Genomic DNA, 26024 nt, shown 5'->3' with positions numbered 1-26024 from the left:
AACGTCACTCAATAGCAGGTTATCGGAGACGATGTTTGGTCTTTGAGAACCCACTTGGCAGGACCCCTGCACTTGCGGCAAGCCCGCTCATTATCTATCTCGACTGGTTGGGTGAACAATTCTGCACAAGCACAGAGCAGGCTGCAATTGGGCATGCTTACAAAAGTCTTCCTGAAGAGGGTTGAGTGGTGGATGTCATTGACTACCTTGCATGCTTCCAAAAGGATTCTGAGCCTGGGCCAGCCAGCCAGCCAGTTCAGCCCTCTCCCATGAACATCCCATTCTCCCTTCCACCAGGTTTTCCATTCCCCCAAAAGTCAGCCACCATTTTGAGCATGCTCTGTCCACCTTAAGATTCCCCCCACCCAGTATTTTTTTTTGTACTTTGGCAAACCTTGAGGTTTCCCCAAGCCTGCAGATACTTCATTAATATACTCATTTTCATCCACTTTAGGTACACTTTATATGCATTTCTGTATGCTTCATTTGCTTGGAGAATTGCAAGGCAAAACTCAGAGAAGGGAGGATTTTGAATTGTGGCTGCGTTTCAGTTTATGCATTGCTTCGGAAGGTTTGAATCAGGAAATGCAATCAGAATCAAATATCTCCCCCACCCCAAGTTCCAGTCCTTATGCAGTCAGAACAGCTCCATCCAGACTTGCGAGCGGGTGGCAGAATCCAAAGGTTTGCAAAAGGACAAACATTCATTCTTGTGGGCAGGGGGGAGAGCACTTGGGTGGAGCCTCCTCAAACAGCCAAATGGAGCATGCTCAGTGGGAATGGAATGCTGGTGGTGAGCTGGGGATGCACTGGGCTATCTGAGAAGAGAAGCTACACAGAAGCGCTTCACACTGCAACATTTTGTTGCAGGTTGCACTGATTGGTCTCTGTTATTTCAGAGCAGGGTCGTGAGGTTACGCTTCTCACATGTGAGATTTGAGCTGTGGGCACATGAGATGCCCCTAGCTATCTCTGGGGGAGGGCAAAGGTTGAATGGCGGGAGGGTCCTTACTTGGTGCCAACATGAGCTGCTGTCTTCCCCTGCCTGCGGGCTTCATCATACATCTTCTTTGCCTGGTGCTTCTCCTTCACCTCAGCCACGTAGATTTTCTCATTAATGGTCCTGGTATGGACAGAAAAAAAAGTCACCCATGACTCCTTGTAAAGGTAAAGGGACCCCTGACCATTAGGTCCAGTCGTGACCGACTCTGGGGTTGCGGCGCTCATCTCACTTTATTGGCTGAGGGAGCCGGCGTACAGCTTCCAGGTCCTGTGGCCAGCATGACTAAGCCGCTTCTGGCGAACCAGAGCAGCGCACGGAAACACCGTTTACCTTCCCGCCAGAGCGGTACCTATTTATCTCCTTGCACTTTGACGCGCTTTCGAACTCTTAGGTTGGCAGGAGCAGGGACCAAGCAACGGGAGCTCACCCCGTCGCGGGGATTTGAAGCCTCCTGGACAAGCCTCCTGGAGCTGACCATCTTTTTTTTTTTTTAGCAACATGTATATTTTATTTTAAGGATGCGGGTGGCATTGTGGGTTAAACCACAGAGCCTAGGACTTGCTGATCAGAAGGTTGGCGGTTCGACTCCCTGTGACGGGGTGAGCTCCCGTTGCTCGGTCCCTGCTCCTGCCAACCTAGCAGTTCAAAAGCACTTCAAAGTGCAAGTAGATAAATAGGTACCACTCTGGCAGGAAGGTAAACGACGTTTCCGTGCGCTGCTCTGGTTTGCCAGAAGTGGCTTAGTCATGCTGGCCACATGACCCAGAAGCTGTACGCCGGCTCCCTCGGCCAGTAAAGCGAGATGAGCGCCGCAACCCCAGAGTCGGTCACGACTGGACCTAATGGTCAGGGGTCCCTTTACCTTTACCTATATTTTATTTTATAATCATAAGGAAGTTCTTATGCATCTCCTTCAACTTTCAGATTAAGACATATTACTCTGGTTGGCATACAAGAATGAAATATTTTCTTGGTAGCAGCCTGAAACATTTTATATAGTTCTGCTGCAATTTTAAATAATTTTAAACACAATTTTTAATAAGGCCTTGAATCCCATAGTACATGCAATTTGTTTTTGTACCAAACACTATTTCAGATTAATCTGATAATAACTGTCTGTCAGACAGTTAAATGACATTACGTATCTTGAACTTTCAAAAAGGTACCTTAACCCTGGGATCTAGATTCTGAATTTAAGAGGTGGAAAAAGATTGATGCAAATGCATTAATATTAAAAACCATTAGGAATACTTTGAGAGACACAGGGGGAAAATAAAATTAGCTGCTTCCTGGAGCAGACCATCTAGTCTAGCATCCTGTTCTCACAGATGTTGATGGGAAGGCCACAAGCAGAACATGAGAGCAAGGCCCAATCCCCTCCTGTAGTTTCCAGCAAGTGGTATTCAGAAACATTACTGTCTCCAGCCATGGGGATAGAGCACAGCCATCATGGTTAGTAGTGATGGATATTTCCATCCTCCTTGAATTTATCTAATCCTCTTTTAATGCCATCCAGGTTGGTGGCTATTGCTGTCTCTTGTGGGAACGAAATCCCTACAGGACTGTCTGCCCTGGACCCTCCAATGTTCTGTTTTGTTGGAAGCCCCTGAGAGAGGGAGGAAAACCTCTTTCTCTGCTTTCTCCACGCAGAGCATGATCTCATGTCACTTCTTAGGGCTTGTCCACACTTTCGCTCGTGCCGTGCCTACAAAGCATGGATCCCAGCAGTCTTCCACCTGACCCACACTTTCTAGGCACAGTCCATTCCCCCCTCCCCCTGCTCCTTTCCAAGGTGAAATATACTCGGAGGCGAGAGTGGATTTCATGCTTTTTATTCAGCTCATAGTGGTGAGGAGGAATGGAAGTTCCCCCAGAATGTCTGCTTTATATACATTATTTACACAATGGGCCCCACGTGATTGGCTAATTCTGGGATTCTCCTGTAGGCCAATTAGGTTGCGGATTCACTTCCACCTGGAGCTGGATTGGGTGGCTCCTGTGGACCAATCAGACTGCTGCATTCTGGGTCCTATTGTTCTAGGACCAATCAGACTGCTGCATTCTGAATCCTATTGTTCTAGGACCAATCAGACTGCTGCATTCTGGGTCCTATTGTTCTAGGACCAATCAGACTGCTGCATTCTGGGTCCTATTGTTCTAGGACCAATCAGACTGCTGCATTTTGGATCCTATTCAACTCAGTACACAACACAAGGGAAAACCTGGACAAATGGCAATGCGGGGGAAACCTGAATTGAGCGCTAAAGAGAGGTTTTCCCTGAGGGAAAGCAGTGGAACAAGATAAGCCCTTGCTCACTTTGTCTCCCAACTAAAAAGCCTCAAATTCTGCAGGCTTTCCTCCAGGGATTTGCTCCAGCCGCTTGATCATTCCAGCTGCCCCATTCTGAACACCTGAAGACTAAGGCTCTCTGCTCAACCACTCCTATTACAGAAGAAACATTGCTTTATGTCAGGCACGTTCAACAGGTAGATCATGTTCTACTAGTAGATCACTGGATGTCAGTGGTAGATCACTGCCCCCCCCAACAGCTTTGGCTCCCCTAAAAAAAGCTCAACATTTTAGCCCTACAGCCCATAAAAATGGGGCGCCTCCCTTCTCCCTAAAAAAGCTCAACAACTTTGACCTGAACTCCTAAAAAGGAGGTAGATCACTGCCAGTTTTTAACCCTGTGAGTAGATTGCAGTCTCTTGGGAGTTGGGCCCCCCCTGCTTTATGTGAAGAGCTTAGGAACAGACATGCTGCTCCTGCCCCTGCTCAGGGTAAGAGGTATATCTTTAAAACAGCCTCCCGCCACCCAGCAAACCCATCCTCTGCAATTAAAAGACAACCTCATTTGCCACAGCAGGGAAGGAAAACAAACTTCCCGCAGCAGCTTGAACAAGCCTTGCCTGTGTTCCAGGGCCTGAGAGGAGGCACCGCCAGAATCAAGCCTCCCTCTGCCGCCAAGTTTTCTTTGGCTGCTGGGACAATCCTCAGCCTTATCCCCAAGGATGCTCCTGCCCACTCAAGGGAGACTCCTTCTCTGGGCTCCATTGCGAGGGGCTTGAGGAGGTTTCGTGAGGAAGTGGGAGGGGCTGGTGTGTGTCTGATGGGGAGCTAGGCAGAGAAAAACCTAGCTCTGGAGTTGTGGAACATCACTTGCCAGCTTTCCCCAGGGCACAGGGCAGGATCCCCCACTTCTTGCGGCTCTGCAAGCAGTTCTGTTCTTTCTCAGACCAACCACTGTAAGATTTCCATGCTTTGGCTTCCTCTGCCTTTAACAGCTGTTGGCTCTGCAGACATGAGCAGGTGATCATGATTAGCTCCATGCTGCGAACAACTTCACCTAACTCCTGCAGATCAAACAGCTGTGAAAGACACAGGAACAGAGTTTTTAAAAAATGTTTGATTGGTAGCGCTGATGGTCCAGGGCTGCCCCATCCAACCATATTCCATTACATTTATACTGAATGGGCCATCTAAACTTCTTATCTTCTTTCTCCTTCTCTTCTTCATGTTTACTTTCCTCATCCAACTCTTTTCCTACCTGTTCTTATTCACACATTACTCTATGCCTCACCCTCAGCACATGTCCATAGCTGTCAATGTTTCCCTTTTTTTAAGGGAAATTCCCTTATTCCAAATAGGATTCCTCATAAGAAAAGGGAAAAGTTGACAGCTATGCACATGTCTGCAGGGAATTCCCCATTGCAGGGGAATTGCTGAGCTGGTCTGGAGGCCTAAGAAGAGGCGCTTCCAGATTTACGCTACTTTGTGGGCAGGATTCAAGTATATTGGACTGGTCATGTTGTTCGGATGCCTGATTATTGTCTTCCAAAGCAACTACTCTATTCACAACTGAAGTGTAATGCCAGTGACAACAAAAGAGGTTTAAAGATGCTCTCAAGACAAATCTTTAAAAATGTAGTATAAACACCAACAACTGGGAAACACTGGCCTGCAAGGGCTCCAGTTGGAGAATAGCATCTACCAAAGGCATAATGGACAGAAGCACGAACTCAGAAAGAAAGGGAGAAATGAGGAAGGTACGTTTGGCAAATCCTCACCGTGATCAACTCCTGCCTGGTAACCTATGCCCCAACTGTGGAAGGATGTGTGGATCCAGAACTGGCCTCCACAGTCACTTACAGACACACCGTTAAGACCATATTAATGGAAGACAATTTTACTTGGCTATGAGTAATCGCCAAGGAAGAAGAATTGACTGTGGACCTGTAAGGTCTCCAGGAGAGCTCCTTTCCTTGAACCATTTAAATAAGCGTGGTCCAACTTAAGGCCCAAGGGCCACATGCAGCCCTCAATGCCCTTTCTGGTGGCCCTCAGCAACATCTGACATACACCCCAGCCCTTGTGCCACCTTCCCAAAGCTGGGTAAGAATGTGTTGGGCTTTGGGAAGGAGCTGTGAGGGTCCTAACAGGGTCCTAGAGTCCTCATGCCTCCTTCCCAAAGCCTAGTTAGTGCTTGTTCAGCTTTGGGAAGGGGGTGGAAGGGCTCTAGGACCCTGCCATACATTGCACAAAACCCAGCTCCTTGCTTAGCTGGCTTTAGGAAAGCAGTGTGAGAGCTGGGGGAAGAGTGGGCATCAAATTTTGGGCAGTGTGCAACCCATGGGTTGCGTGTCAAAGTGTTGCTGTGGCCCACTTGGTATGAAAAGTTGGAGCACCCTGTTTCAAATGGAGACACCAGGGATTGAACCTGCGACCTTTTGCATGCAAAGTTTGTGCTCCACCACTGAGTTACATCCCTTTCAGTCCCATAAAATTATGGCTCTGTTATGGTGCCTTCCGCTAGCTCAGACTCACATGGTGAAGTTGGAGATGAAGGCCGAACTGGGCAGGTCCAGATCAAAGAAAGCTTCTTTTGCCTCTGCGTGTGGGTTGCTCATGAAAGTCCACACCTGGGTGGAGGCATAGCGAGACACAATGGTTGAGCGCACCAAGAAACTGGAAATGATGAGCTAAAGAGAAAACCAAAAGGAGAGTCAGAATGAATATCAGGCATAAGGAGCCCTCTGAGAAGTGTTACCTGGATCATTCGTGAGGTAGGTGGACTTGCAGAAAATAACCATGAGAACCCTCCAAGTAGGACCAAGCCCTCTTGGCACACCTGCTTTGTGTGGGGCCCCAGCTGCACAGAATAGAGCTGGGTTGTGGGTGGAGAGGGGGGAAACAGCTCCAACTACAGCCTTTCAAGCCAAAATAAAATAAGATTTATTCATGCAGACATTAATATCTGTATCATTTGATTAGAAGAGAAGAAGAGTTTGGATTTGATATCCCGCTTTATCACTACCTTAAGGAGTCTCAAAGCACCTAACAATCTCCTTTCCTTGCCTCCCCCACAGCAAACACTCTGTGAGGTGAGTGAGACTGAGAGACTTCAGAGAAGTGTGACTGGCCCAAGGTCACCCGGCAGCTGCATGTGGAGGAGCGAGGAAGCGAACCCGGTTCACCAGATTACGAGTCCACCACTCTGAACCACTACACCACACTGGCTGATTGATTAAGTTCACAAAATATCAGCATTTGCTTGATATTTTCTTAACCCAAGGTACTATTTCTGGGTTAGCGGAGTCTGTAACCTGAAGCATCTGTAACCTGAGGTACCACTGTATTGGATATGTGATTGTAAAACTTTGTTCTGAAAACTGAATAAACAAACAAACAAACAAACAAACAAACAAACAAACAAACAATTTTGTGGTGCAGTTCATCAACCACTTTTCCCAGGAAAGCCCATTGTTTGAATCAGAACTAATGTCAATCCACAGAAAAAAAACAATTGACATTTGTTCCAATTCAGCAGTAAGCCGTGGGTTTTCCCAGGGGAAAGTGGCAGGACAAGCGGAAGTGTGGACAACCCCTTAGTTGAACACCACCTTAAAATTCTAACATTTGTATAACTTGAGATACAAGGCTCAATGCACAGAAGCTTTTCTTCTCTCTGTGTGTGTATTGATGAGAAACTTTCCTCCTCCCCACTTCGTGTGCTTTACTTTGCCTGCCCCCCACCCTGGGAAGAAAATCCTGTGGGTACCGTTGCAGGTAACTGTTTGTTTTAAATTTGGGGTTTGTTAAAAATTTCAAAATGGCGTCCCCCAGCCGCAGACAAAGCAACGCAACCTATTCTAGCACCTCTTTCTGCTACCATTGCATAACAAACCTTGCAGTGACATGACTGTGGTGAAAAAAAAGGATGGTTGATCAGTAATAAATTAACTGGTAATCCAACATGATCACCTACCTCTGTTTTGGGGGTCTTCACTTGGCGTGTAGACCTCTGTGGAAGAAAACAAAAAGAGTTTGTTCTTTCAAAAGGAAAAGTGAATGTGCTGGATCAAACTAAATTACAAGCAACTGCATGGGATTGCTATCCCCAAACAATTTCCCAAAGCAAATCTGTTTACTTTGGTGTAATCAAGGGTGAAATATACTCAGAGTCACAAAGTGATTTCATGCTCTTTATTCAGCTCATAGTGGTGAGGAGGAATGAATGAAAGTCTCCTCAAAGTATCTGCTTTATATACATTATTTACACAATGGGCTGCACATGATTGGCTAATTCTGGAATTCTACTGTAAGCCAATCAGGTTGTGGATTCACTTATATCTGGAGCATGATTGGGTGGTTCCTGCCAACCAATCATACTGCTGCATTGTTCTAGGACCAATCAGACTGCTGCAATTTGGATCCTATTGTTCTAGGACCAATCAGACTGCTGCAATTTGGATCCTATTGTTCTAGGACCAATCAGACTGCTGCAGTTTGGATCCTATTCAACTCAGTACATAACAAAGGGTCGTCCAAATACTGGAATGATTACGAAATTGAAATGTAGAAGAGAATGTGCTAGCTGTCACTGGATGAATGTGGTTAAAAGAGCTTGAGCTGCAAGCATCCTGATGTTCCAGGGACTGTTATGGATCCAGGGTGTGACTTTCTTTTTGCTTGCGGACTTTGCATGGACATCTGATTGGCCACTGTGGAAAACAAAATGCTGGACTAGATAAGAGTTTGGTCAAATTCAGGGCAGTACTCTTAAGTTTCATATGTGCATAGGAGAATTCCCAGACTGTGAGCTTCAGTCTTTAAGAAAGACCAGACCTCATTAACAACAGCAAAAAGTCACACCATTTCCTCCAGATTACAACCTGCCAAACCACAGAGTCAGTCTGTTTTACAGGAATATGTAGTTTCCTTTGAAAGCCTTGGTTATAAAATCTGTTTACAATGAAAATTTGTCTGGTTTCGGTCAACTGGACTATGGCTGGGGATGTGGAGACACAGACATTTATTTCTGCCATGTTATAGTCAAAGAGAGTCATCTGCCCCTTCTTCTATCAGGTACAGCTTTCAGCAAGCACTGTGCTGGACTGTGCGTACACCAGTTCTAGCCTGCTCTCAGCAGTCAATGCCTGCTGTAATTCCCTCTTTTGCACAAATCTTGGAGCCCCTTGGCCTCTCATTGGAATCTACAATACTTTAGGTTCTAGGGGCGTGCCAAAACGACCAGTTTGTGTGTGTTCTGACTCACTGGCTAATTGACAATTTCCTTCATATTTCTTCATCCTGTCTTCTGTAGATTCCCAATTCATCTTGCCAGGTGTCTTCAAAGAGTCCATAAAAGTTATATTCCTAAGCATCTGAAAGTCAGGCAAGCTTTGCTTTTACCTCAGGGAATCCACTGAACTGCCTGCTTCCTTTCAGGTCATGCCATCCCCACCACAGGTGACATTTCCAGTTCTACCAACTTTGTTTTGCATTGCTCAGCCAGGCATTTCTTTCCAAACATGCAACTACTTTCCCCTTTGAAGGTTGCAAGCTCAGGAAAAAGTGTTATGATCTGTGCCTACTTAAAACAAATAGCCGTTTATTCTGAGTGGAGATTCAGCTAGCGTAGGCCTTGGGTTCCAGAATAAATCATGCATTTTCAAGAGTAAATATTTTGTTCTAATTTAAATTACTGTGACTCTTAATGTGACTCACACCCCATTTTAGCATCAACAATGTCTCCAGCTCACTTGCTCAGCCCACCTCCCCAAAGATCAAGGAAACAAAAGCTGACCACCTTGAAGACAGGGCCTGTGGTCCTCCTTGGCTCAAGTTTGGCTCACCATCTCCAATTAAAAGACAACTGTTGAAGTGCCAAGAGTGGAGGAATGGCAGATGAAGATGATGGACTTTTGGGAGCTAGCCAACCTGACCAGAAGAGTCCGCGACCAGAAGGAGGAGGAGTACCAGGAGGAATGGATGAAATTCAAAGACTATTTAGTTAAATATGCTAAGATAATTTAAATAGAAATACTAGCAAATACCAGATAGGCTTAGGATTTAAATATGTGATGTTATAGAACAATATGTTTAAAGTTAAAATGAAAAGAAAGAAAGACGTTAATTGATTAAGTAAATTTTATGAGAAATTTGTTTTGGAAAACTGTTACAATGATATACATTGAAATTCAGCCAGGGGGATTCGAGGAAGTCACTTAACAATGTTATTAAGAGTGGAATAATTACAGTTAGGATTTATGTTCGTTTGTTTGTTTGTTTATAATTTTTGGAAAATCAATAAATTTTTTGGGGGGGGAATAAAAGGCAACTGTTAAGCTGTGGGTGAAAATATCAGACAACACAGCGATTCTTCAGACAGCTCTTGTTTATTCACAGGCCAGAACAGAACTGAGCTGAAGGGTTCAGCCAACCTGCTTATATAGAGCTCCAGTACAACGCAACAGTAACAACTTTCTGTAACTATCCAATCACTGCACGTCACTTTCAATTCCTTATTTGCATATGTGGACCCGAGTGAAAACTATCTACAGTATCCCCCTGCTGGCCCAGGGTGAGAACTTCAGTACTTAACAACAACAACCATGTAGCACAATTGGATAAAAGCTCAGCCAGGGGCCTTGAGGAGCTGCTGCCGAGAGTAGCTGAGATTGTAAGCCTGAAGGTAGGGACTGCTTTTATCTTTGTTGACCTGTACGTCGTTCTGGGAATGTTTTCAGCTGAAGAATGGGGCACAAATGCTTAAAATAACTTAACGATAGTCAATGCATTGTGACTACATAAGCCATAAGCCCCATCCAGCATAACTAGCAAACCCTCAAAGTATCTTGATTTTCCAGGGACAGTCCGGAAATTAGAAAAGCCATCCTGGCTTCTGATTTGATCCTGGAATGTCCTTTTCCCCCCTGCCAGTGCTGCCACCATCAAGCTCAGGGAGGAGGACGAGCCAGTGCTTGTCTCAAGCAGCGACAACCGCTCCATGGCCTCTCCATCGCTGCTGCTGCTGGCCTCCTCCCTTGGGCAGCTTGTGACAGCTGCTGGAGAATGGGCAAAGAGGAGGAGGGGCTGCCACCACTGAGGCCCCAATCCCACTTGACGTGCCGGCTAATGAGAGTGGGAAGAAGAAGAAGAAGAAGAAGAAGAAGAAGAAGAAGAAGAAGAAGAAGAAGTAGTTTGGATTTGGTATCCCACTTTATCACTACCCTGCAAGAAGATCATACCTATCCATTCTGAAGGAAATCAGCCCTGAGTGCTCACTGGAAGGACAGATCCTGAAGCTGAGGCTCCAATACTTTGGCCACCTCATGAGAAGAGAAGACTCCCTGGAAAAGACCCTGATGTTGGGAAAGATGGAGGGCACAAGAAGAAGGGGACAACAGATGACAAGATGGTTGGACAGTGTTCTCAAAGCTACCAGCATGAGTTTGACCAAACTGCGGGAGGCAGTGGAAGACAGGAGTGGCTGGCGTGCTCTGGTCCATGGGGTCATGAAGAGTCGGACATGACTAAACGACTAAACAACAACAAAGGAGTCTCAAAGTGGCTAACAATCTCCTTTCTCTTCCTCCCCCACAACAAACACTCTGTGAGGTGAGTAAGGCTGCAAGACTTCAGAGAAGGGTGACTAGCCCAAGGTCACCCAGCAGCTGCATGTGGAGGAGCAGGGAATCAAACCCGGTTCACCAGATTATGAGTCCACCACTCTTAACCACTACACCACACTGGCTCTCCACACTGGAAGGATATCAGGCAGGGATGAAACTTCTTAGTATTTTGATTTTTCATTTAGATACAAATCAAGTTTTAAAAACAACAACAACATAGGGCGAGGGTATCATAAAATAAATTGAGACTTATTCATTAATCATAAATTATATTGACCTGATGTGTTTGTTTTGATGGGAACTTTATAGGTTGGTTATCTGTGTGAACATCCTGTCATCTGATTTTTTTAAAGATTCAGCCCCAGAGAAGATCTTCACAAGTTTCTTGTACCAGAAATATTGTTTCCTGCTCTGTTTAGAACACAAAACCTTTTCCATATCTTCCTTGATTTTATAAAATAGGGTAAATCGCATCATTCTAGGGCAGCACTGCCAAATCTACATGGATCTGGAATATATATATATATTTAGTAATGTTTTATTTTTTCAAACAGTTTCTCTGTAGTTAGAAAGAGCTGAGGTGAGAAGCATTAAAATTAACGTTTGAGGTCCAGTTAATTTAACCATGATTTTAAGAAGTAAAAACCAGCAAAAGATGTCAGATTAGAGGAGACAACTTTCCTTAATTTGTTTCATTGCAGGCACTGCTTCACGTGATAAAAAATGTTCTAGGACACTAACCACTTTTTAATGCTTGTTCTCAAATCTTGCCATTCATGGATTGCACCTGCTGTGGCTTCTGGTCTATCAAAGTCTGGATGGAAATAAGTCGCAGCTGCCATGGACTGGATTTGGACCAAGATATCACACTGATGGTGACTGCCTGGAATTATGTAGCAAATAGGGACTCTGATTCCTCGCAGCTACAACAACGAAGTCCAGTACTACCGGGCATGAGAAATACTTCAGACCGCACGTAGCTTCCCCCTTCTACAGCTGGTCAGAGTTAATGAGTTGATTTCTTAGCCTGAATAAACTGAAAACTAATATTCCTGGGTGGGAGGAAGAGATGGAAAATCAAGGCATCTCTGTATTCTGCTTGCTGTCAAGGTGGTACCGTTTTTGGTCCCATTAGATAAGGAACACAAATTAGATGAGGGAATACCAGACTCTGTTGGAAGAAGAATATGCAAGACTTTGAGTCATTCAGAACTCTTCATCTAACAGAATGGAAATAAGCTGTTACCCAGCTTTGCAGTCTGTCTGTAGAGAAATATAGAGAGAGTGGACTCTTTATTCTGCCCAATAAGGAGTTCTGTGTAACCCTAATGTTAGCATCCTACTTCACCTACTACTGCCAACACAGATAGACCCATTTGCCTATTCTGCATTGCACAATCCTAGCCAATTTGGTCCGAAAAGAGAACACTTCACTAGTGTTTCCTCCCTTATTCACCTTTTGGAACCCATTGATTTTTCAAAGGCAGGAGAAGAACTCAGGAATATTTCTATTCAACCTTTCCACTGAACTATTTGGCACTACTGCCTCCAGCTGACCTGACCGCTCAGTAGTCCTCTTAAAACAAAACAAAAAAAACAGCCAAGCATCATTTCACCCTTACATTTGTCTGGCTCCCAGAAGGACTTACCTCGTGAGAAGGTATGTGGATTTGAATAGGGTGCCCTGTGCTACATAAAGGTGACAGGATCAGGAAGAGACAGAAAGAATATCCCAGGAGCTGCTCCATGGTGGTGGTGACTGGCATGAAAGTTCTGCCTCGTCTTTGCGGAAGGCTTTGTGGATGAGAACGCCTCCTTGGCATCCCTTTCGTTCGTGCTTTTAAAACTTAGGTTTCTTTTTTCTTTCTTTTTTTCATAAAAAGGACCTATAAAAGTAGCATTCATCCTGATACAAGCCTTGATTGTCCATGCATCCAAGACTGGAGGGTGGCCAGTTTCACTCGCTACTCCATAAGATGAAATGAAAACAAAATATTCTGAAGAGCCCGTGTCCTGTTTTCAGCACTTGATGAGGGCTCTGGAAAAAAAATAAACAGACCACAAATATGCTGCGTAAATAGACGATGGGTCCAGATCGCCAAGGGGACAGAAGAAGGTCACTGCAAAATGACTAGCGTTGCTGCTTGTACCTGCTTCAGTGTTCCTTGGCAGAGAAGAAACCAAAAATAGGTCAAAGCTTCCTAAACAGAGGAACAGAAAACTCCCCAGTTCATTGGATGTGTGGAAGGAAGGGAAATATTTCCTCAATGCATGAGTCTTAGCGAATTTACACAGTTCCTTTTGGTCCTCATCTAATCCTCTGATTTTTGAAAGAAGCAAACCTTCCTCCTTGCAATGAAGCCAGTGCTATGCTATGAAGCAAAAAACCCCAAATGCAAGAATGTTCCTTATCGCCTTTACCATTTATCTTAGCATTGGAAGTCCTGGCAAGAAATATACATGAAAATACAGAAATTAGAGGAATTTGAGTAGGACAACGGAATTATAAACTAAGAGCTTTTGCTGTTGATGTGGTCCTAACCTTAGAAAATCCACTGGGAGAGTGTACCCAAAGCCCTGGAAACTATAACAAATTTTGAAAGCTTGGCAGGTTTCTATCTCAACAAAGGAAAAATGAAGATGTTAACGAAAAATTTAGATCCCCAAACCAAAGAAACAATAGAAGCCGTATTGGAGATTTAAATAGTGAAGAAGGTAAAATACTTGGGAATATGGATTTCGACTACAAACTTAAATCTTTTTCAGGATAACCATACCAAAAACTGGAATGAAATTTTAAAAGATATGGAGAGATGGGGAATAATGAACTTATGAACTTATCATTGTTGGGAAGAATATCAACAATCAAAATGAATGTCCTACCTAAAATAATGTTCCTCTTTCAAACACTACCAGTGATTAGCAACTATGCTTGCTTTAAAAAATGAAAAACGAATATGCTGAAATTCATATGACAAGGGAAAAGACCACATACTAAATTCAAAATTTTAACAGATACAAGAGAAAGTGGGGGGGGGGGTGGAAATTCAGTCTTCCTGATCTAAAAATTTATTATGAGGCAGTATGTCTAAGTTGGGTAAAAGACTGTATGGAATTAAAAAAATAATAGCTTACTGGACTTGGAGGGATTTGACCTACAGTACTGCTGGCATGTGTATCTATATTATGACAAGGCTAGAGTACACAGATTGTTCGTAAACCATATAATTAGAAGAAGTCTATCTTTGGTTTGGATTGGGTATAAGGACCAAACTTGCTATCACCCATGGAAGCAGTGTCAGTGAAAAAAATAAATATGAAAGGAAATTGAGGTACTTATAAAGATATTATAGAATTCAAAGAAGGCCAACCAATACTAAAAAAGAGAGAAGACATACAAGATTGGATCAATGACTGGTTTCAATACCATCAAAGAAATGAGATATTTAAAAAGGATAAAGAAAAAGGATTTAGTAAGAAAAGCTCAGATAAGAAACCAGGATGAATACACCATAAGAAAGGAGTACGGAAACTTTGGAGAATATTTAAAGAATTATAACAGTTATATAAATCTCCAAGTAGGAAAGTAGGACCAGAGTTATGAAGAGCAGTTAAATCAGTTAGAATGTGTGGAAGGAGCACAAATACAAGTGAAAAGGAACCCATGCAGGAAAGTTGAACAATGTAGCAGGATAATGAAGAATATTGTGAAATGGATGTACTAATTTACAGTGGTACCTCAGGTTACATACACTTCAGGTTACATACGCTTCAGGTTACAGACTCCACTAACCCAGAAATAGTACCTTGGGTTAAGAACTTTGCTTCAGGATGAGAACAGAAATCGTGCAGCGGCGGTGCAGTGGCAGCAGGAGGCCCCGTTAGCTAAAGTGGTGTTTCAGGTTAAGAATGGACCTCCGGAACGAATTAAGTTCTTAACCCAAGGTACCACAGTATTGTAAAAGCATAAATATATTTTTTAAAAACAACAACACCAAAATGCCTAAATTTCTACTGCCCAGTGTGTGGGATAAACCATCATGTTGACTTGTACTGGTTAGATTATGGAATGAAGGCAGGGAGAAATAGAGGGAAACCCAGGACCTCCCACTTCTCTTGGTTCTTCACGAGCACTTTTGATTTCATACAGGTAACTCCTATATTATATTCATGTCCTAACATCCTTCTTTTGTTAGCGCTTGCAAATTTCACATACTGTATTTTTTGCACCATAACACTCACTTTTTTCCTCCTAGAAAGTAAGGGGAAATGTCTGTGCGTGTTATGGAGCGAATGCCTGCAGGTGGCGGGGGGGGGGGATCTGCTGCAGTCGTGAGCAGAGGATCCATGGTTCCCCTTCCTTCCCTCCTCCGTGGCTTGCTTTGAAACAGCAAAGCGGGAGAAGAGCTGCTGAGTGGGGAGGAGAGAGGGACAGAGAGCCTGCTTCTTTAAAGGAGCAAAGCGGGAGAGGAGAGGAGCCGCTTACATGAGTGTAAGCGGCTCCTGTCCGGTTGGCTCCTTTAAAGCAAGCAGGCTCTCTGTCCCTCTCTCCTCCCCACACAGCTCGCTACATAGCAGCAAAGTTTTTCAGCTCGCTAAGACGGGGAGGAGTGGGGAGGAGGGAGAAAAGCAGAGCCTGCTTGCTTTAAAGGAGCAAAGTGGGAGAGGAGAGGAGCCTTCTCCCCTTATACCCCTCTCCTGCATTATTAGCAGCATCCTTCTCCACCCACCCCACGCATGCTCCTTGTCCCTTGAGTGCTTTTCCTTCCCTCCCCACTTAAAACGTGGTTACAAAGCATGGAGCCACATGGATCCTCAGGATTTTTGCATTGGGCTACTCCAAACTCACTGTCAGATCACAGCATGAACCACAAAAATCATATATCCACTGTTTCGTTTAGAATATTTTTTTTCTTGTTGTCCTCCTCTGAAAATTACGTGCGTGTTATGGTCTGGTGCGTGTTATAGAGCGAAAAATACGGTAATTTGCCCATACATACCTCTCTCTGTCTATCTCATATGCACATTTGCTGGATCAGAAGATGGCTGTCACCTATTGTTTTTATTCAAAGATGCACCACCCTATCATGGGGAGTAGCAATGGCCTCCATTTATTTCCTTAATCCATTTAAAAAGCCACCTGCGCACTGGTTGCAATCAGCATATCTGTGGCTGTTCTTGCAGAACTCTGGATATTTAAATGTGTCTGCACAGGGGAACATAATCTCTGCTGCTCTATCGCTAAGTTTGGAAAGAGCCACCTTGCTCCGTGACCAGCTGAACATCAGGCAAGTTGCGTTGGTTGCTTTAAATGCAGAACATGTTGCCCTTCAATTATTGTTGGACTCCTGTTCCCATCAGCCCTAGCCAGCAGGCACAATGGTCCCAGATTATTTGTGTTAGGAGATTGTGTGGACACTTTTAAGAGTCACAGACAGCTGACCTGACTGGAATAGTCTGCAACCAGAAGGAGGAGGTGTACCAGGAAGAATGGATGAAATTTAAAGACTACCTAACTAAATTTGTTAGGATAACTTAAGTGGAAAAGCTTGCAAATATTAGATCGGCTTAGGATTTAAATATGTAAGGGCATGATTTAAGATGTTTAAAGCTAAATTAGAAAGAATGAAAGATGTTAAGTGATTAAGTTATTTTTTTTTGGAGAAAATTGATTTTGGAAAACCGTTAAAATGATATACAATGAAATTCAACCAGGGGGATTTGAGGAAGTCACTTAACAATGTTATTAAGATTGATTTAATTACAATTAGGATGTATGTTTGTTTGTTCATCTTAATTTTTTTTGGAAAATTAATTTAAAAATTTGGGGGGGGGGGGAAGAGTCGCAGACAGGCAGATCTGATGATGGATAATAATTTGCTAGGATGTTTTCCAGTTTGAGGGCCATTGATATGAATGGCAGCTGCACAAGAACACAGCAGAGCACTTGTTGAGAGGAACAACTATAGAAAGCTGTTTTAGACCAAGTCAGAGCACTGGCACTTCCAGATGAGTATTGTCTAAACTGACTGGCAAAGGCTCTCTGGGCTTTCAGATAGGGCTTTTCCACAGCCCTGCTTGGAGATGCCAGGAACTGAATCTGGGACCTTCTGCATGCAAAACACATGCTCTGCTACTGAGCTACAGCCCTTCCTCAATTTCAACAAGGCTTGCACAAGAGAAATCCCTGGTAGGTTGTTCATCATTTTAATTGGTGAGGTGGGGTGCCATTTGCATTTTTTGGCTTAGGAATTGCAATTCTTGGGCCACCCTTGGCCAAACTGCAAACAATTTAAGAGGATCACAAGCAACATGAGAAGTGCCTTCGTCTGCATGCAATGCCTTAAAAGAAAATGTGATGAAAATGTTTTATAGATAGTATATTACCCCCGTCAAATCGGCTAAAATGTATAAGATAAGCAATAAATGTTGGAAATGTAAAGAAAAAGAAGGAACTTTTTATCATATGTGGTGGGAATGTAAAAAGGTGAAAAACTTCTGGGAAATAATATATAATGAGATGAAAAAAATGTTAAAATATACATTCATTAAAAAACCAGAAGCATTTTTACTAGGCATTGTAGGGGAGGATATAAATAGAAATAATTGTAAGCTGTTTTTGTATGCAATGATGGTCGCAAGAATACTATTGGCACAAAAATGGAAGCAAGAAGAATTACCGATGAAAGAAGATTGGAGGATGAAACTGATGGACTATGCAGAGCTAGATAAACTAACGGGAAGAATTCGAAACCGGCGGGACCAGAGATTCACGGAAGATTGGTGTAAATTTACAGATTATATGAAAAGTAATTGTGATGATCAGATTATATCTGTATGTTTGCAGGAAGTTTTGTGAGGGGAATAATATGAATTATTGCATTATTGAACGAAAAGGATAATAATAGTTATGATAATTAAAGGCAATATGAATTTAAGAAATGCAGAAAAAATTATAAAAATGGGAGATCTGCAGAGGCGCTGATGGAAGTCCAGAAAGACTGTATAAGAGGTGAAATTTTGTGGAATGTTTGTTAATTAATATGCTTTAAAATGAATAAAAATTATATAAAAAAAAGAGAAGTGCCTTCGTCATATCAAAAATTTCCAGGTAATTATCTATACTAAAGTTTACTTAGCATAAATGGATGGGAAAAGGTTCTACTAATATATTTCTGCTGCACTTCCTTCTTCAGGCAACCCAACAAAGTCATATTTTAAACAACGGACTCCATGAACAAGCGCAATATAAATGAACAGAGATTGTGCAGAAGCATGAGGTGGTCTAGATGCCCTGTGGGTAACTTTTATCCAACTGCCCTGCATAAGAAATTATGACATGGAATAACTCGATAAAAATAGACCTGGAAAAAAGACTGACAGATCTCTTTGATCTTGCAAGGCTAAAGGGAAATATATTATTGCCATCATAATCAACAGAATAATCTTTAAGATTTGCAGTTCCAAAAGCAACAGTGTGGGCAAACTACTGGAAAGGTACGTCCAAGTGGTTGTTTTTTTAATTAGAATATGCTGGCAAAGTGTTGGTGTTTGCTGCTTGGACGGAGGAGAATAAACCTGTACTGTGTCCGCTGGGAACTCTGGCTTGATTCCATGGGCCAGCCTATTTCTATCCCATCCCAGTTCCTAGAGGTGCTAACTACTGAACAGGAACAGCACAGAAGAAATGCTGTGTTTTGCAGAGCTGGTGTAGCATAACATTAGTGACTAAGGGCAGAACCAGATGTCATAAGAAACATGTCTCTTTCTCCCTGTCTTTCTCAGAACCGCTGCTTCCTCACTAGGGTGATTTACTGAATTTAGCGTTACTGATTTAGTGTTACCTGAAAGCAGAGTTTAAACGGCGATTCCACATGGAATACAGCATTGTATTAACTGGAAGTCCCCGTCCCCATTTTGAAAACTTGCTTTGAGGCTTAGTGATAGCACATGGAGTAGCCAAACAGTGCTGTTCCATAGCAAGCATCTCCAAGAAAGTACCAGAACTAGTCTTATCAGGACCTTGACCCTGCAGGGAAGCTTGTAAGTGCAGTTTCACAGTAGATTAACCTAGTGCTGCTTTAGTGATGTCAGAGGCAATATTTTGTCTTGCAAAACGTTATCTATTTGCTCAACATGGTTGTTTTCCTCTTCATGAAATACCTTGGATACCTATTTGATTTCTGTGAGCTCTCTATTGACAGATCTCCCTAATACAACAAGTTTAGGGAACAAAAGTGTTTTCGAAATAGACAAGAGCAACTCTGTCTTTCTCACTATGCAGTCCAAAAGCATAGGCAGTGTGTTAATTTTGGAGGTGGGCAATCAAAGGGAAAATTCCAGATTCAAGGTTTGCTTGGTAGCTTGTGGGAAAGCATTATCTCTCAGTCTGACATTTTAAAGAGATTGGAATTTTAGAGCACTTTGTTTGCCGGAAAGTGGAATGTAAATGATAAAGAATGGTTTGTTATATAAAGAAGAGCATATCCAGATAAGACTGAGGAGTTTTGACTCCTGCAGATCCTGATCAGCATTGGTGGCTTGTGTCCCTTGGGACCGAAGGGAGGAAGGCAGGGAGACTACCACTAAGTGGAAGCAGCGCCCATGACAGACAGAACCAACTAATTCTAGTTTTTGCCCCGATCCTCATCTCCATTAATTTTTATAAGGGCTACTTTTATTTATGATCCAGACAAAAAAAAAACCCCCACTTTGGAAATCAGCTATTTAACTCTGACAATCCTTGCTTCATGGCACATAATTGATCATTACCAGGTTGAAAACAACAGAGTCCTATAGTTTTCTTGCCTCTGTCTTAATGACAATGTGAACTTGTTGACTTCAGTCTCCTGAATTAGGAGATTATCTCTCAGCCCCCTGGCAGTTGTGCTGTGAGGTGCCACAAGATACCATCTTGTCGCCAGTGATATTTAACCTGTGTATGAAACGATTGGGAGCAGTCATTAGGAAAACTGGGGCAAGGTATAATCAGTATACGGAGGATAAAAAGGTAAAGGTACCCCTGCCCATACGGGCCAGTCTTGACAGACTCTAGGGTTGTGCGCCCATCTCACTCAAGAGGCCAGGGGCCAGCGCTGTCTGGAGACACTTCTGGGTCACGTGGCCAGTGTGACATCGCTGTTCTGGCGAGCCAGAGCCACACACGGAAACGCCGTTTACCTTCCCGCTAGTAAGCGGTCCCTATTTATCTACTTGCACCCAGGGGTGCTTTCGAACTGCTAGGTTGGCAGGCGCTGGGACCGAGCAACGGGAGCGCACCCCGCCGCGGGGATTCGAACCGCCAACCTTTCGATCGGCAAGCCCTAGGCACTGAGGCTTTAACCCACAGCGCCACCCGCGTCCCATACGGAGGATACCCAGGTCTATTTACAGTATATGAATCAGGAAAGGCAATTCAAGCCTGGACTCACTGGTGATCTGAATGAGGCCCAACTAACTGAATCATGGCAAGATGGAGCAATAGGAACTGGGGATAAATTCAGTTCAGTTCACATTTTAAAGAGAACCCAGTTAATTTGCGCTTTCTGAACAACATGCAAACTAAAACAAAGCCAGTCTTAAAATTCCAAATTCTCTAAATTTTGCAATGTAATGTGTTAAAAATGCTTATTCTTAGGAAGTGTGCATATTATAGATGCATACACACAGAGAGAAATGCAAAAATGTGTACTTAGATAAAGTTGCCACAAAATGTGTATACTGGAAGAAGTTTGCACTAAAATTAGAGAAAGTGAAATTTTCAGATTCATTCAATGGTCTCAGAGTCTCAATAATTGGTCAATTGCTTGCATTGGATGTGTCGGAAATCAAGCCTTTATCAGGAGAAACTGGCAACTCTCCCAGGCACCCGGCTTGGTCTCCTGTTGACCTCCCTGGCTGCATTCCCCAGCAAGATCCAGGCTAGGTCACGATAGGCGATTCTGTCCCAAACGTGGGAAGAACACACCCACTCCCTCCTGCTCCCCCGGCAGGGAAAAGGAGGTAGACAGAAACATATTTACATGCTTTTATTTCTGTCTTTGCAGCATTACAGAAAACATGACTGCTCTCTTCAAACTCCAGCAGTCAAGTGACAAAGACTTCCTGTACTTTCTGTACAAGACCAAGAGGAAGAGCTCATATTACACTCTGAGCTAATTCCGGTGCATTGCCCTGTGAACTGACTGTCCCACTCTTTCCCACGGAACAGTCCCAACATTCCCATCATGTGTTGTTTTCAAGCTAGCAATTTGCAGCTGCATTGCATCCATATCGTAACAGGATGGGGTTGTATACCCCTGAAGCTGCAAGTTCATAGTATGAGGTGGAGTGGAGGCTCTTGGATTCTATTGCAGGTTCTGTGCTGGGATAACCTGACCTCTGTTTTCCGTGTGCTAATAACCTAAAGCTTGCACTACTGCAGTGCGCTGCATGTGGGGCTGACTCTGAAGTTGGCCCAGAAGTTGCAGCTAGTGTAAAATGTAACAGCTAAACTGCTCACTGGGACAAACTATATACTGCTGTTGAAAGAATTACAGTGGCTGCCCATTAATTACTTGGCTTAATTTAAGGTATTGGTACGACAAAGAACTATACAGCTATTCATGTATCTAACTGATCACTGCGCTCTGCAGGAAAGGGTCTCTTGCAGATCATTAGGAGGTATGTTCTGTACAATGTAGGAATCAGGCCTTTAGTGTGGCAGCACCTGCCCTTTGGAACACCTTCCCATTACGTATCAGACAGGCATAATTTCTGTTCGGGGCTTTTAAGTGAACAACTGGTCCATTGGTTTGCAAACTTGAAAGGGATAATCTTACTGTTTTATCCTTTTTGTTAACAATGTAGAAGTTTTCTATAATCAAGCATCATATGAATTTTAGGAAATAAATAATATTGAATGGTCCCACTTCAAATAAAAACACTGGGCCAATTTGCATGTAACGCTAATCCCTGGTTTAATGCACAAGGGCAAATGTGAGGGTTTCCAGAGTGACGGTGTGCTCTCCCAGTCTGACTGCTGTGCTACATGTGGTAATTTTGGCTTAATGGTTACATCTGAATCTGGGCTCATGAGCAGTAAACATTAACAAAACTTGATTAGAGTTTGTGACTTGTCTGGAGCAAGATAAACCGTTAGTCTGGGTTCAGACACAATGCTAAGCCAAACTATGACAGCAGCAGGATCAGAGAAGTACAGTGGCCCAGATCTTTGCTTCAGGAACCTGCATATTTGCTCAATTGCACTAAGTAAGAGTTTGCCTTAGTGTTAATATGTGAACTGAGTCACTGTCTGTCACTGTTATGTGCTGAGTTGAATAGGATTCAGAATGCAGCAGTCTGATTGGTCCTAGAACAATGCAGCAGTCTGATTGGTCCGCAGGAGCCACCCAATCCAGCTCCAGGTGGAAGTGAATCTGCAACCTGATTGGCCTACAGTAGAATCCCAGAATTAGCCAATCACGTGCGGCCCATTGTGTAAATAAAGCAGATATTTGGGGGGAACTTTCATTCCTCACTACTATGAGCTGAATAAAGAGCATGAAATCCACTCGACTCTTGAGTATATTTCAGCCACATTTGGCAAAAACTAAGCACTAATTTAAATTTGCTTAACGAGATGCTATAAGACCTTATGCAGGGATTGCAATGCCTCAAGTTTTTTTGTGGAGAGAGGTGGTAATTTGAAAGAGCCCCCACTCAAAAGGAGCCTCCATTGCCAACAATTTTAGACCAGACAAGCTGATAAAAATGAGGACAAAATATTGCAACTAATTATTTATTAAGTGAAAAAAGTGACAAAATGTATAAACGTAGTGGGACTGCGAATGAAAGAATATAATAAAGCAATGGATTTTGCCTTCTCTAAATTGAGGATGAATGGCAGTGACCCTTCTGAAGTTGTGTTAAAGCACCATTCTGCTACCCCAAAATGTATTTTGCTTTCCACATCTGAAACAGTGACTCCTTATTCCAGAGCCACTACCTTCTGATCTTTCTGCCAAAGGCCATATCCTTCTCTGGCCTGAGCCTGTTGAAGCTGATGTGGCTGGAAAGGGAATTGGCTTGGGCTGCCAATGACGGGCCTAACACAGAAAGTCAGAACACAATTCCCTTGGGCTGACTCCAACCATTATGGTGTTTCTTTTTTTTAAAAAAACAACACCCTTAGAAAAAAACTTAATTGTATCCTTTAGCAGTAATACTACCCTACTAGAATAAGTTGCACACGAATCCTACAGTTGTTCAGTTCCAGTAGTGTCAGGAATAAGCAGCCATGACTAACCAATGATTTGTACCTCTGCTAAGCAATGCCAAAGCCTATTTAACTGGGAGGTTTCCACTTTGGTGTGTATAACCTGGATCCTGCCATAGAGAGACTGGGGAGACAAATTACTCACTGGAAAAAGTTTTATATAGAGTGGAAGAGTTTACATCTGTTTGAATTTTAGTAACCTTTTTAGTGCCAGTCAGGGTTCACTACCTATTTCACACAGAGACACTAAAAAACACACACGTTTTTTGTGGGGTTTTAAAAATAGATATAATCAATAACAACAAAGAGTCTTGTGCATCTTAAAGACTCATAACACATTTATTATGGCATAAGGTTTCATGGATTAACACAGCTACTTTTCTGGAAATTTTAATAACTGTAGTATGTAATGTATAACAGTATAATAATGAAAACTTCTCAAAAGAACCTACAAACAGCATACGTTTTCTTTTCTTTTTTTCCTTTATTCAAATTTTTTTATTGGTTTTCACAACATTATAAACAAACACATAAAACAAACAAACATAAATCATAACCTTATTAAAATTTACACTTATTAACATTGTTAAGTGACTTCCTTGCTTCCCCTTGGTTGAATTTCATTGCATGTCCTTTTAACGGTTTTCCAAATCATAGTTCTTAAAATAATTTAACTTAAACATTAACATCCTTAGATCTTCACATTATGAAATTAAACATATTAATTCATCACTTAACTTAAATAAAATCCTAAGCCAATTAAGTATCTGCAAGCTGTTTTCAGCAAACAGCATACGTTTTCTGTTCTGCTGCACACAGGGCCAGCCTGAGACCTTTTGGCACCTGAGGCAAGACGTGCCACCGACGCCTCCCTCCAATGCCACAGATCTAGGCCCACAGCCCAGTGGGATGAGATGCCTCAGGTCGCCTCATTGGTGCACCAGCCATACTAGGGCAGCAAACTAACTTAGGGGCTCAAATTTCTGTGGCACCAGTGGTGTGCGGTCAGTGGACTTGGCTAGCCCCTAAATGTTCCCCTGGTTCCATCCTTCTCAAAGCCTGGGAAGCTTCTGCCTGGCTTAGGGAAGGAGGCATGATGCTCATGCGCACACTTGTCTTCTCTCTGCATCACCCTCGCAAGCTTGTGCCTCTGGATTTAAGGTTTCCCTACAAAACATTTCACTGCACACTACTGAGTGGCGCCCTGTGTGACGCCAAAGTTTGGCGCCTCCCACCTTCCATCCTGCATCACAGTTGCGGCACCCCCAAGGCATAGCTGTCGACCTTCCCCTTTTCTTGCAAGGAATCCTATTCGGAATAAGGGAATTTCCCTTAAAAAAAGGGGAAAGTTGACAGCTATGCCCCAAGGGTCTGCGCCCAGTGCAACCAAGCTGGCCATGCTCCCCTAAATCCACCTCTGCAGGGCAGAGCACATGGCACACATTTCTAGCCACTTTCCACCCGTCAGAATTTGCCGCCTGAGGCAGCAGCCTTACTCTGCCTCATGGTAGGGCTGGCCTTGGTCGCCTTTACAGAGGCTGTGTATAAATTCCTGTTTACAGTGGTGCCCCGCAAGACGAATGCCTCGCAAGACGGAAAACCCGCAAGACGAAAGGGTTTTCCATTTGCAGAGGCGCTTCGCAAGACGAATTTCCCTATGGGCTTGCTTCGCAAGACGAAAAATGACGAAAAATTTTGAATTTTTTTTCGCTCCAAAACCCCTTTTCCTGAAGCGCTAAGCTGCTAAAAGCATTTTAGCAGCAAAACCGCTAATCCCCCAAGCCTTAAAAAGCCGTTTTTAGCCCTTAAATTGTCAATAGCGCTAATAGCGCTAATCCGTCAATGGGCTTGCTTCGCAAGACGAAAAAACCGCAAGACGAAAAGACCCGCGGAACGGATTCTTTTCGTCTTGCAAGGCACCACTGTACTCTGCATCCAGTGCACTCCCACCGCGGGTTTGGGAAGTGGTGCACACGTCAGCCACAGTTCCTATTTATCCTGTATCTATGCTGCCGTTTATTAAGAAACGTTGAGTTTTGATGAATCCCCGCCCTCCCAACCAGCTTTGATGCAAAGTGGGGGGGAAATGACCTAGCTGCATTTTAAGCAGGGTGATTTGTATCCATCCGTAAAGAACTGCTGTGGGGACAGGAAAAAGAGTGCCCCTTCTGGCAAAACAGGGAGCCTTTTTCCCACCTCCAAGCCAGTGCCGCCCTTTCAGATTCGAAAGTTTATTAAGGGAAATTTTCAGTTCCTTGCTATATTGTGATTGCAGCCTGACTGCCCCCCTCGCCCTGCTTCTCCCCCTTTTTACTCAAATGCAGCTCCTGGGACAAATTTGTTCAGGTAACAGTAGTGTGGAAAGATAGACTCATTAATAAACACACAGCCCACCTGTTATGTACTGAGTTGAATAGGATCCAAACTGCAGCAGTCTGATTGGTCCTAGAACAATCGGATCCAAACTGCAGCAGTCTGATTGGTCCTAGAACAAGGCAGTACTATGATTGGTCCGCAGGAGCCACCCAATCCAGCTCCAGGTGGAAGTGAATCCACAACCTGATTGGCCTACAGGAGAATCCCTGAATGAGCCGATCAGGTGCAGCCCATTGTGTAAATAATGTATATAAGGCAGATATTGTGGGGGAACTTACATTCCTCCTCACCACTATGAGCTGAATGAAGAGCATGAAATCCACTCTCGACTCCCAGTATATTTCACCACCCAAGCTGCAGCTGGGAGAAATATGCACTTGCTGCATTTGAGTTAAATTGGGGGGGTGGGGCTGGGGGAGCAGCAGTACGTGGTACACAGAGCATGGCACCAACAGCCCTCCTTACAGAAGAAAA

At 43.5% G+C, this 26024-nt stretch overlaps 1 protein-coding gene across 3 annotated transcripts in view; it reads right to left on the bottom strand.

The window, feature by feature from the left end:
* ITIH6 (inter-alpha-trypsin inhibitor heavy chain family member 6) overlaps positions 1–13087 on the bottom strand; it is a 28372-nt gene extending 15285 nt beyond the window's left edge. For all 3 annotated transcript variants that reach the window (XR_014506278.1, XM_083419517.1, XM_083419518.1), the window contains exons 1-4: positions 12568–13087; positions 7270–7305; positions 5829–5983; positions 1013–1123 (exon numbers count right to left, since the gene is read on the bottom strand). Coding sequence is in view for 2 of the 3 variants with exons in the window: in XM_083419517.1 (XP_083275643.1) it covers positions 1013–1123; positions 5829–5983; positions 7270–7305; positions 12568–12741 (476 nt within the window). In the remaining variant the exon portion in view is untranslated. The remainder of the gene's footprint in view (positions 1–1012; positions 1124–5828; positions 5984–7269; positions 7306–12567) is intronic.
* Between the last annotated feature and the right edge of the window lie 12937 nt (positions 13088–26024).

Source organism: Podarcis tiliguerta (assembly GCF_965153285.1).
Source record: "Podarcis tiliguerta genome assembly, chromosome: 17".
Lineage (NCBI taxonomy): Eukaryota > Metazoa > Chordata > Lepidosauria > Squamata > Lacertidae > Podarcis > Podarcis tiliguerta.
The sequence above is the reverse complement of the archived record's forward strand: the minus strand, read 5'-3'. Positions and strand labels throughout refer to the sequence as shown.